General features: G+C 37.5%; 1 protein-coding gene across 2 annotated transcripts in view; it reads left to right on the top strand.

The window, feature by feature from the left end:
* Window positions 1-314: 314 nt before the first annotated feature.
* Window positions 315-13,348, top strand: part of LOC126248610 (egalitarian protein homolog) — a 94,392-nt gene continuing 81,358 nt past the window's right edge. For both annotated transcript variants that reach the window (XM_049949755.1, XM_049949756.1), the window contains exon 1: window positions 315-1,928. In XM_049949755.1, the coding sequence (XP_049805712.1) occupies window positions 591-1,928 (1,338 nt within the window). In that variant the 5' untranslated portion in view covers window positions 315-590. The remainder of the gene's footprint in view (window positions 1,929-13,348) is intronic.

The raw sequence follows: 13,348 nt of genomic DNA, 5'->3' as shown, positions 1-13,348 counted from the left end.
ATTTTATTTTAGAATATGATGTGTGTTCGACAAATCATATACTACAATAAAATGACCGTATTTGGCATACGGTATATGGTACTGGTAGAAGCAATACTTAATAATACATAAAATGACGACTTCGATAAATCCTGTAAGACACAAAAGAACATGGATTTTACGTCAAACTGCTTACAAAATAATTTTTAAGCAAAATTCTTGACGGAGGCGTTCCCAGTGCGCTGTAATTTTTCTCAAATGCTACATCTCTGAAAAATGTTTATCTTTGGCCACGTAGTGTATTTATTTTTGAGTTATATGTGTACTAATATAACAGTGCAGTTTATCGTGGGCGTTACTTTTTTAAAAAAATTGTTTTGAGTGACGAAGCGACAGTATGATGTTCATACCCAGCGTCCACCAGAAGAGACTTTAACTTGTTTAACGCAGTTAACCGTCACATGGGTGGCAGCTAGTGTGTTTTGTTACAAAATGTGTTGAGCTGTGAGAGAGAGTGTGTGAGCGGTGAGCATTGGGAACAGACAGATTTTTTTTAGGTTTCTTTCATTTCTCTCTTTGACTTAAGTTTTGCCTCAACAACATTACTAGAAATGGACAGCACGGAATATGAATTAGTGAGGAATATGACATTGCTGTTTTTCTTTGAACGACTGATGGACAAGGGTGGCCCGCGTACGTTGCACGACCTAAGCTGTCAGTTTGGTGCAAAAGGATTCACCAAGGAAATGAGACAAATTGCAGGAGGCTCACAGTCTGGATTAAAAAAGTTTCTCTCCCAGTATCCAGCGCTTTTTTGTTTTGATGGTGACTATGTTTACGTAAATGGTTACAGTCCCCTCAGTGTGGAACAAGAAAGTGGAAACAATGCAGTGAAATACAGTAGTGGGAAACGAGATTATGCTCAAGAAGCTGTCGAATATTTTAGCCACAAGTTAATGCAATATGGTGCCGGTATTGATGTACCCATTAAAAGTTTGTTGGGTCACCGTTCCCAAGCTTCACCGGAGGTGAGACACATCTCAGGCCAAAACATAAGAGAGTTTAAAGAATTTTTGTTAAGATATCCAGATGCTTTTGTTGTGAAGGAAGATACGGTTATATTGAAAGAATATGAGGGAAAGGAACCACAGCCTTTCCGTGAATTTCAATTGATGAGAGTGGATCAAGAAGTAACATCTGGCTTGCTTGAATTTTTCACGAAGTGCATAGACTCCAGAGGTCCAATGTTGGTGGATCAACTTTTTAGTAAAGCAACTGTAAGATTTCCTCCTGAACATCTTTCATATATTTTCAAAACGCCACAAGACCTTCAGACCTTCTTAAAAATGCATTCTGATGTGTTTAATGTGCAGTCTAATCTTGTAACATTAGTGTTGCCTAAGAACTGTGTTAGTCAAAGTGATTCACTTCAAACAAGTCCAACACACCAACAACAGATCAGAAGCAATAGTGCAGTCAACAATGGTCAGTGTGCCAAGCCTCTTACTCAAGCGAACAATTCAGCAGTTTGTCAGTCTCTACAAAATCCCCAATATCAGTCCCTAAAGCAGCGTATTAATTCTTTAGTGATGAAGACATTAGCAGATAATACAGAGAAGGATCGCTCATATGCAGCAACTTCTTTAGTGAATGACAGTGGAAGTGCTGAAGTCTGGAAGGCAAAAATAATGCAGGCAACTAGAGTCGTCGTGAATGTGAAAGAATCTCTTCAGATTGTTGAAGATATTTTGTCGGCCGCAAAATCGGGAAAACCTGTTGCAGTGTCATTTGACTGTGAGGGAATAAATTTAGGTGTTAAAGGGCAGCTGACATTATTTCAAATTGGAACATTATCAGGCCAAGCATATTTGTTTGATTTAATTACTTGCCCCTCTTTGGTGTCAAATGGTGGCTTGCAGAGACTGTTGGAATCTGAGATTGTTACTAAGGTGAGTGTCATCATGCATCACATTTTTACTCTAGTTTCAATGCAAATACACCATAAGATGCATTGCATACTTGTGTAATTGATCTTATTACTGCTCAGCCAGAATTTAAAAATGGAGGTAAGCCTATAGAGTGTTTCTTTTCTTTTCTTTTTTTACATAATCAGGGTGCTGCAGCATGTGTGTGTGTGTGTGTGTGTGTGTGTGTGTGTGTGTGTGTGTGTGTGTGTGTGTGTGTGTGTGTGAGCGCGCACTTTCAAATGGGTCTGAGCACTATGGAACTTAACTAGAACTTAGAAGTACTTATACCTAACTAACCTAGGACATCACACACATGCATGCCTGAGGCAGGATTCGAACCTGCGACCGTAGTTTTCGCGCGGTTCCAGACTGTAGCGCCTAGAACCACTCAGCCACTCCGGCCGGCTGTGTGTGTTTGTATATTGAGTGGTATTGTAATATATGCAGAATATATATTCAGAGAGAAGGAACAGATTTCCAACATTTATACCTTCCAAACTACAAAACGTAACACCATCATTCCAACATTCCTGGACAGACAACAGTTTGAAATCTGAACATTCCGGATAAACGTTCCAATCACAGCCACATTGGTGCTGTTGCTGTCTGCTTCATGGAGAAAACTGTGACAGGACTAATCTATCTAGACATGCCTCAAAACTGGTTATTTCTTCAACTTGAAGATTATTCAGATGACTTCATCTTCATGCAAGGTGGTGCCCCATCTCATTTCTCTAAGGACGTTGTATGTTACCTGAACGACACCATTCCAGAATATGGGATTGGAAGAGGACGAGAAGAAGATGAACTTCATTGCCAGTGGCCTCCCAGGTCTCCAGACCTCACACTTTATGACTTTATGTGGGGTTACATGAAAGGCCGTGTTTTAACCCTCCCCCCTGACTGACACTCTTTAAAGTCTGCGACATCGCATTGTTGAAGCTGTGAATTCGATAACGAGAGACCAGCTGCTTTGTGTGTGGCAAGAAATGTGCCACTATTTTGGTATGTGTTGTTTAAAACAAGGTGCGTACATCAAATGCATAAAAATTTGTACTTTTCTCTTTCCAGTAACATTGGAATTGTGTTTCTATATTTTGTAGTTTAGAAGCAATAAATGTTTGAAATATGTTCCTTCTTTATGAATAGCCCTGCAACTAGGGACAGTGCCAACACTGATTAAGCTTATCAAATACATTTGTTGCTTGCGTTTCCCCAACTTAATACCATACTTGAAAATTAACACTAGGAGTGGAAAAAAGTCTTGTTCCATAATAGCAGAAATCTAGTCAACTCAGTTAAAATTATAAAAATCACAAATGCTAAATTTGATAGTAAATTAATCATTCCTTTTCAGAATATCCAAACATAGTTAAATTAGTCCACTTTTGGTAAAGTAGTGATGTACTACTATTATAAATGCTGGTTAATGAATCACTCCAGCATCCAAAACAATTATATAATTCCGTTATTTCTGTTTTGATTCAGAGTAGTTTTATTTTTATAGCCATTACAGTGTAATGAATGAAATTTCAGGTAAATATTAATTTACATTTTTAGGTTTAGCATGAAAATGAAAAATATGGTTACAAAATTTTGTTTGCAATGGAGTGAGAAATTATTATATTAGTCTCTATTCCTGTTAACTTGTTTCAAAATCTACAGATTCAAATAGAAAACATTCAACAGTATCATGTTTCACCACATACACTGTAAATTTGGGCGTAAGTGTTTCATTAGGCTCGTACTCTAAGAAGATCACTGACATATGATTGCACTTACTTTAAATACCCTGAATCAGTCAACTACAGAGGTAGGTGTTAGTCCTGTTAAGAAACCGTGGTCAGTGAAGTTGAGTCATAAGCTCTATGCATCAAGAAAGTGCAGAGAAATTACTAAAGCTGTGGATGAACACGCTACGGCAAAACTGACCACACTCTTCAAAGTAGAAATTCCATCTTCAGATCTTTTATCTCTTGCCAGAAATTTTTCACAAATATCGATTCAGCTGTTGAATATCGTGCATCTTACAGTGAAAAGGTGCAAGTTTTAACTATTATTCTGGAGACATTTTCAAAGAAAACAATTTTGAACCACATTCCATCAGTCTCAGAGTACATGGTAGACAAATCAAGAAATTGAGTTCTGTAAAAGGAGTCTTTAGAAGACCAGATCCCTATTATGGTCATCCTGTAGAAACAGCTCAAGTTCAAGTAATGCAGTAATTTTATCTGGAAGATAAATGGTACTGTTCTTGCCAGAGTGCCAAAAAAAAAAAAAAAAGACACTATAACTGGAACAGCTGAAGGTCAAAAAGTTGTGAAAGTGAAGAGATACATGAATCGCACTATTAAAGAAACTTCTGCAATTTATAAGAGCAACTATACAACTTCACATATTGAAAGATCAAAATTTTATGCACTATGATCTAAGTGAGTAATTTCCACACCCAATTAGAGATGTCTGTTTATGTGTGCGCTGTGTGAATTTTGAACTTAGTGTGGTAACTCTAAAGAACTCACTGGAGCACGTGGCATGACACCTTGATTGGGTGTGTGAAGTCATAAGTAGTCTCTGATGTAAAAGTGAGAGACTTGTTTGTTTCAAGAATGTGGTGGTGACTGCCCTGGAACGGGAGGACAGTCCTTACAGAGACTTGGCCTGAAAGATGTAGCAGATAACTCTGCAGAGATTACATATGCGACATGGGAGGAAAATAAACTAATTAAGAAAACTGTTGCCTCTGACAGTTTCATTGATTAACTTGGTAAATGGTCAGTGAAAGCAGTAACACACCAGCATCTGAAGAAACTGCAACACCACCACATTGCAAAAGTAAAAGGGTGTGTACAGGCTGAAGAACCTTGTTTAGTGCTTCACTGTGATTTTGCTCAGAACTGGTATGTAATTCTCCCACAGGAAGGGTACCATTGGAGTAATAATAATGATGATGATGATGATGATTATTGTTTTGTGGGGCACTCAACTGCACTGTTATCAGCACCCATACTAGTTCCCAACCTTTGCTCAGTCCAATCTCACCACTTTCATGAATGATGATAGAATGATGAGGACAACACAAACACCCAGTCATCTCAAGGCGGGTGAAAATCCCTGACCCCACCGGGAATCGAATCTGGGACCCCGTGCTCGGGAAGGGAGATGGAGAAATGACTAGGTTTCAGTGTTTACAGGAGTGACATATTTTCAAAACAGGACCATAAGTGTTGCAGTTATAAGTGATGACACAAAACATGACTCAGCACATGTTTTGCTAGCAATGCGCAAAATTCTTCAACTGCAAAGAGGGCAGAGAAGGTGATCATTATTTCTTATGGTGCTCCTAGTCATTTTAAAAATCATTACCAGCTGTTTGAATTAAGTTGCTTGTGCCAACTGACTGGGTATACAATGCTACAGGTCATGGGAAGAGGTCTTCTGATGGTATAGGAGGCCTGCTGAAGCACCATGCTACAAAACAATCTCTCTAGACCAAATACAGCTGCAATTCAGAATGCTGAGGATTTTACGAGAGTTGTGAAATATTACACATCCACAGCCCTCATTCTTTTGTCCAAAGAGGAAATCGAAGAATTCCGTGAGCAGAAAAAAGAAGAATGGTTCCTGTGAAAGGAATTCAGAAAACACATTTTTGGACTCAAAGTGATCGGCGAACTCATATTGGAAGCACTTTAAAGAGCAAGAAGAAGAAATTTTGATCATTCGGCCAACACCTCAGAAACAGCAGGGTAGTATTCAGATTCACAACCTGAGAAGGGGGATGTCTGTGGCGTGTGTGTACGACTGTGACCGGTGGATTGCAGAGATTATAGACACCAGTTAGGAGTTAAACGAAATTGTAGTGAACTTTATGCTACCACATAGACCAGCTGCTGGATATAGGTTTCCAGCTGAAGGACAGCAACAACGCCATCATTGCTCACTTCCTGTTCACAATGTTGTGAAAATCGTAAGTGCTCCAGTTCGTATTGGTTCAACAGGAAGGCATCACTCTATATCAAAGGAAGATACTGAAGCAGTGGAATACATTTTTAGTTCATTGACTGGCTAATTTCAGTACAAAACAGAGTGCACAGAAAATTAAAACCTTTAAGTCTTTGGACCTTTCACATACATTTTTGAACCTTTTAAAATGCTTGAAAAATGAGTCTCTCACTTATCTTTCATAACTAAAATTATGTTAAGTAAGGCTAGGTTTCGATTTTTATGAGCCTTTTACATGATAATGTGGTATAAAACATGTTGGCTGTAAAACCTGTTCAACCTAAAAGTGGAAGCTCCCCTTTTCAGGGAATGTAGAACTGTATGGTACTAATCAACAGAAAAAAAAAATATCAAAATTTTGTGGATTGGCATTTTTGGCGAAAAAAAAGTTTTTCCATAAATTAAAAAAGTTCAGAATGCTGTAGTAAAAGAACTTTGACAGATAAGTCCAAATGGAGGATTTCTTTGTAATCATAAAGCAGTTATCTTTCAAATAAAAAACCCCAACAAAATATATAGAACTGTTCCAGAGGAACAGAATTTTAAAATTTTTTTCCAAAATTTGCATCTTCAAAATGGTATGCGCAGTGTCATATTTGGAGGTCTGTATCTTGGAGCAGAAATTTTTTTGGAGAAAACAAAACAAAAAAAATCCATGTTTCTTACTTAGTCCATTTTAACATATGCTAAATTCAATAACATCCGAGACTATGAAGGTAAGATTTTTTTCCTAGCGTGCCTGAATTGATATGGACTATGCCTAAGTGAGAATGTTGCAAAAAAATGTAAATGTTGTCAATTATGAAATCATTCCAATTCGTAATAAAGAATGTAACACAACAGCCACGGAAACTGGTGGTTTTGGGTGGCGATGAACTGAGCAAGAGAATCACCAGACAAACCAGAACAACTAAAATATAACATTAGAACTAGAACAAAAACATAATATAAAAACTGGCATTGAAGGCTTCACTTAGAAAGTATGTAGAGGAAAGAATGCTTTGTATGATAATAGACCAGACACCAGTGACATTATGATTAGTAGAAACACACTCCATCATCACATGAATGCCAGTGTTTATCACTTGACAATGGCCAAAAGTTCATTTAATGTGAGCTAAATGATGTCATATCAACATGACTTACATATTGTTTAATTTCAGAATACTAGATTATATCTATACAGCTCATTATTTTAATTTATAACAATTAAACATCTAAGTCAAATGTGTTGAGAACCTTGGCTCTTCTGTTGTTGTTGTTAGTGTTCAGTTTTGAGTGAACACTACAAATGATACTTAACGTTTTCATGCATTTCAAAACTTACACTACACACAAGAGCCTCTGACATCAACTCCTAAATTAGGTTATAGTCATCCACCACAATGCCTGAAAAATTTATTAACAATTACCTCTGTCATGGTTTAGGGTAACTCAGGGTATTCCTCGTCAAACAAACACAATTTTTGTGTCTCTCTCAACAGCTGAAGTTCTCACTGTTAAAGTGGAAGTATTAGCACTGAAATATGTGGAATTTTTCTTTTAATGGAAGGAGTTCTACCATGACATGACTCTGTGCCACAATTTATTCATTGTTGACAAACAAATTGCTACATTAATATTAGATCCAATTCCTTCTGGTTCTGTCCCTGTAGCATATTGGACTGAAGCAGCTCATTGTAATGCCAGAAACTTTTTAATCCACTTTTTTTTACTATTGTTATTTCCCTGATAAATTACATTTTTTATCATAAAGTGTGTTCTAAATTTAGAACTGTGTGTTGGGATTTGTGGCAGTTGCAGAAGTCCCACAATAATTACTTATTATTTGGACGTACGAAACAATATCATAACCTTCCAAACACCGTAAACTGCTGTGACACCATGAAGCAGTACTCACAGATGGAGGTGAAGGGGTCCGAGCATTGGTTGTTTCTCAGTCATCAACAAACTTTAATAATGTTTGGCATATTCACTGCTACTTTTTGGTCTGATTTAACTTTATTCTGAAAACATTTCATCACAAGGTGGTAAAGTAGATAAAACTTACATCCTCTGGTGAATGCATTAATTTTTTATATTAATTTTCTTCTTTCCTGCCACATCCTCCTGTACTGTTATTGTCACTGCAAGTGGATAAGGACTGCAGTTGCTTCCTCTAGTGAATGCAGTACTTTTTTATATTAATTTTCTTCTTTCCTGCCACATCCTCGTGTACTGTTATCGTCACTGCAAGTGGATAAGGACTGGAGTTGATGTTTTGTAAATATGTGAGTGAAACAGGTCAGTGACTGCTGGGCATATCCTGATAGTGTTCCTCAATGTGAAACACTTATTACTTCACAATATGTAACTTAGAACCGTTGTTCAGTGCTGCAAACTTGGCTTATAGTTCTAATAAGTTTTGGCAATGATGCCTAAACAAGTGTGCACAGGGAATGTGCAGAAGGAAGTACCTAAAGTTCCTAAATTCTGTGAACTTGAGACTCCCATAACAGCAGAGAGATGGGTGTGACATGTCCCATATAGGAGTTGTGATGATATATATTACATTTATACTGTACCATATTATTCAAATGATGACTCTACTCTACATCGTAAACCTATTGAATGTGTGTAGAATAGGTATGTAGCCACTTGCATACGCATTATGATTAGCTAAGAGACATAGTGAGTAAGTGATAGAGCATGCATGTGTGACAAGCTCTTCTGCTCATGTTTCACTACTGTGAGGTGCTACCCAAAAGTTCCTGGAATACCCTAACAAATAAATTTACACTTAACCTGAACATTACGTATCACCATGACCTTCAATAGTAATCAAATGTTCAAATGTGTGTGAAATCTTATGGGACTTATCAATAGTAATCGACTTGGGGGTGTATATACCATTTCTAGCTGTTTTTCCATGAACTGAAAGATCCTTGGGATGCATTTTTTGTGAGCCTGTTTAGTACCACTTGTGCAATTCTATTTGAATATCCTCAACTGTATGAAGTCTTCGGCTTTAACTCAAGTTTCATTCTGGGAAAGAAAAGTCACTCAGGGTGAATATCCAGGATAAGGAACAACTGTCACTTTGATAATCTTTTCATATTTTTGGGCCATAGCCATGTAACAACGTTTGAATGATATGAGACCACGTTCACTGCACATGTAACGACTGTACATCTACATCGATACTCTTCAAGCCACCTTAAGGTGTGTGGCATACCACTGCTAGTCATTTCCTTTACTGTCCATTCAAAAATACAATGAGGGAAAAATGACTGTCGATATGCCTCCATGTGAGCCCTAATTTCTTGTATCTTATCTTCGTGTTCCTTACGTGCAATGTATGTTGGAGGCAACAGTGTCATTCTGCAGCCAGCTTCAAATGCTGGTTCTCTAAATTCTCTCAGTAGCATTCTTTGAAAAGGACGTCACTGTCCCTCCAGGTATTCTCATTTGAGTTTCCCAAAGCATTTCCGTAACACACGTGTTGTTCGAAACTATCAGTAACAAATCTAGCAGTCCACCTCTGAATTGCTTCAATGTCTTCCTGTAATCCGATCTAGTATGGATCCCAAACACTCAAGCAATACTCAAGAATAGGTCACACTAGCGTCCTGTATGCGATCTCCTTTACAGATGAACCACACTTCCCTAGAATTCTCCCAGTAAATCGAAGTCGACCATTTGCCTTTCCTACCACATTCCTCACATGCTCGGTCCATTTCATATTGACTGCGTCAAGCAGGACACTACTAATGCTGTATCAAAACATGACGAGTTTGTTTTTCCTACTCTTCTGTATTACCTTACATCTTTCAATATTTAGAGCTAGATGCCATTCATCATACCAACTAGAAATTTTGTCCAAGTCATCTTGTATCCTTCTGCAGTTGTTTTGAACCTGCTGATGTTCATTCTGTTGCTCTGTTGTCCTACAGCTGAAAACTACACCTGAAAAATGTGTTCGCTAACTGTCTGTCATAAATTTCGGTAATTTTTTCCTTATCTACACACTGAGACACACAGTTCAATAGATCTTGATAATGACTTCACTTAATAAAGTCTAATTATACCCAATATTGTTGTACTTGATAATGGCTTAAGGCTGAAATCATGATAGTAATATGAAATAAAGGAGTTTGTTTGTTCAAATGACAGAAATATCATTCAAACAACTGTCATTTTGTTTTTCACTGGAAACTCCTTGGTGATCAGTTGCAATGTGTAACCTTGTTTTGTCATGAAGGAGCAAGTGACCACCCTTGCGCCACTTTTGTTGGACAAAATCCCCGACATACCCTGTAACACAGCTCCACGACATTGCATACATCTTGGACAATCTGTCTACGATCTTCCAGCACCATGTTCTGAACAGTAGTGACATTTTCAGTATTAAGGCCAGTTGACTGCTGCCCTGAAACAGAAGCATCATAAAACAAATGTTTTGCCATCTTGAATACATTTGGATCAGTCATAAGGTTGATTGTGGCTTAAAGTGTTTTCCCAAAATGCATGCCTCAGTATGTCGTGTTTATGTAGCAATTAAACATGACCACCTAGCACAAAGCCACTTGAGCCACTAACTCTTGAAGAATTTATGTGGTACCACCTGATGACATTTCATCATATTAGCTAGACGTCACAACCTACACATACATACTGGGAACTTTTCGGTAGCACTTCTTATTTCTATAAGCCACGGCAGGACAATGGAGAAGGTTGTTACATAAATGAATCTTACAATCTGCAGCAGAATGTGTGTGTTTTTATGGAAAACTTCAGCTGATTAAAATTGTGTATTGGACCCGGACTTCAACCTAGTCTCTTGCCTTCATGTGAATTACTCATATTAGGTTGTTATATGCTAACTCTGGCACCTGGTGACCCGCAAGATTCCTTCAAAAAGTAGTGTTGTAAGTGGGAGGGGGTAATTGAAATACTTTGTATTTTTTGTGCACTATCTCGCCCGTGATACCAATAAACATGCTGTGTCTATTGAAAGTACAAGGTGAATCCAGCTGCAAGTTCAGAAACATTTTTGCTTACATCAATTCCTTTGCCACCTGATATGCTGACTTGTTTCTAGAGGAAAAATATTGTTTACCGCAAACAGCATTAAATTAACAACTGTCTTGTACAAAAGTTGATTGTTAAAATGAGAGGTTCAGTTGTGTACCTACTTTAGCAACAGGATTTCTTTACATACATTACTTCAGTGTGCCATGTGTAAAGGATTCCATTTGCCAAATATGGCTAGTCTCTTGAACAAATGTAAGTTTCTTTGTGATAGAACTTACTTGTGTAATATGGAAAGATAGTGTACGGACTGACTGTAGGGTATACCTTGTAAGCACTGTGGCATTATCAGTTTACGTGAGAAATGTTACTGTGCACCTGGCCCACTTACTGGAAACTGGACGTCAAATCCTAATTGAAGGTAAACTGCAAAAGCATGGGAGTTACGGAATATAGATGTAGATATTAGTATCAGCAGTCTGGGGTCACTGAAGTTGAACAATGCCCCCTGGTTCAATGGAATCTATACAGGATTGTGTACAGAACTTTAACTGTAGCAAACCGTAGATCCCTCAAACAAAAAAACTTTGCTCAGTAGTTGGGAGAAAGCACAGGCCATACCCACCTGTGAGAAGAGGTATTATGTGTTGTAGAATCTTAAAACTTAAATTTTCGCAAATGTAAAATTCTGTTCTACACAAAAATTTAGTATCACATGACTACAATATCAATGAAAGACACATGGAATCAGTCCACTTGTTAAAATACCTTGGCGTAAAAAATTGTGACGATATGAAATGGAAGAACAACATAGGTGCAGTCATTGGCAAAGCAGGTGGCACATTGGTTCATTGATAGAATACTGGGGAAGTACTGTCATTCTGCCAAGGAGATTGACTGCAGAACTCCAGCTTAGCCCATTATAAAATATTGCGTAAGTGCGTGGCATCCATGCAAAATTGAACTAATGGGATATTGAATTAATACTAAGGGCAACATGGATGGTCACAGACTTGTTTGACTCATTTGAGAGCATAATGGAGATGCTGAAAAACCTGAAAATAGATGCTAACCATCCCATGAAATATTGCTTACAAAGTTCCAAGAGCTAGTATAAAGTGGTGAATCTAAAAATTTACTACAGCCTCATATGTATTGCTCCTGTAGGAACCACATTGATTATATTAGACTATGTACAAGGTGCACAGTGGCATTTTAATACTTATTCTTCACACATGTTATTTGAAAATGGGTCGGGAAGATACTGTAACGCATGGTCAATGGGAAGTACCCTCTGCCATGCACTTCACATTGGTTAGTAGAGTGTAGAAGTAGATGCAGAATAATAACTTTGGTGTCATACAAGAGCCAAGATTCTGTTTTAAAAAAAGTCAAAAACAGAAATATTACATGAACAGCGATAAAGATTATTAAGGTCTGTAAATTTGCACCATGGCCTAAAGCAAAATAGTACGTAAACCAAGAAGGATATACAGAAATCTTTTGGCTGTAGAAAGTATGTTATGTAGCCTATATGTGTATCATCTTTTACAGATGTGTGTTTTATCATAAGCGTACTTTTAAGCCATTATTGTGTGATCTTCAGTAGTAATTCAAGTTTCCTGTCTGTTAGCCCTTATAACAACATATATCTAGAAAAAAGGATGCTTACTAAAATAAAGAGAGAAGCAATATCAGAGAATAATAAAAAGAGCTTGACCTTTGACCAAAATTTTAAAGAAATATTAAGAACAAGAATCTAACATTAATGTATTGGTAGGTGGCTTTACCACTGAAGAGTCCATAAATATATATTTGTAGAATCCATGAAAACAAATGCAATTCACGTAGTATGGAAATAAGACATATGGTTTTTAACACAGTTAAATATGTTGCTAAAAGTAAATGTCAGCTTTGTAAGAAAAATGGAGGATCTACTTTTAGGAGGAGGACAAGGACGAGGGGTAGCAGCAGCTCTGCATTCAAAAGATTATATTAATTGCCAATACAGTAGTGTTCTGACCACATGCATCTATATTCCTACTGTAATGTGACATCTATGGGAAGAGAATAAAGCAAGAGTTGATAGGTATCAAGCAGTTCGTGGTGGTGCGATTATGAAGCTGATTACTTAAAATGAAAGAAAAATTTCACTCCAAATCAAAATGAAAATTTCAAGTTTTTTGTCTCCATTGGATTTGTCTGTTCCTGTCGCATGTGTTTGAATGTTTTCAGTGGTCCCAAAATGGTTTCCTTTCAGGCAAGATTTGTTGCAAGTAGTGTGTCACCTTGGGGTGACTAAACTGGTTGGGGAAGCATTTGAATACTCTCTTATTGCCAGAGTGTCCTTCATTGCTAACACAGTGTTGTTCTGTATATTGTCCTGA

The sequence above is a fragment of the Schistocerca nitens genome, chromosome 3, assembly GCF_023898315.1.
Source record: "Schistocerca nitens isolate TAMUIC-IGC-003100 chromosome 3, iqSchNite1.1, whole genome shotgun sequence".
Lineage (NCBI taxonomy): Eukaryota > Metazoa > Arthropoda > Insecta > Orthoptera > Acrididae > Schistocerca > Schistocerca nitens.
Note: the sequence above shows the minus strand (reverse complement) of the source record. Positions and strands in the feature narration are given on the sequence as shown.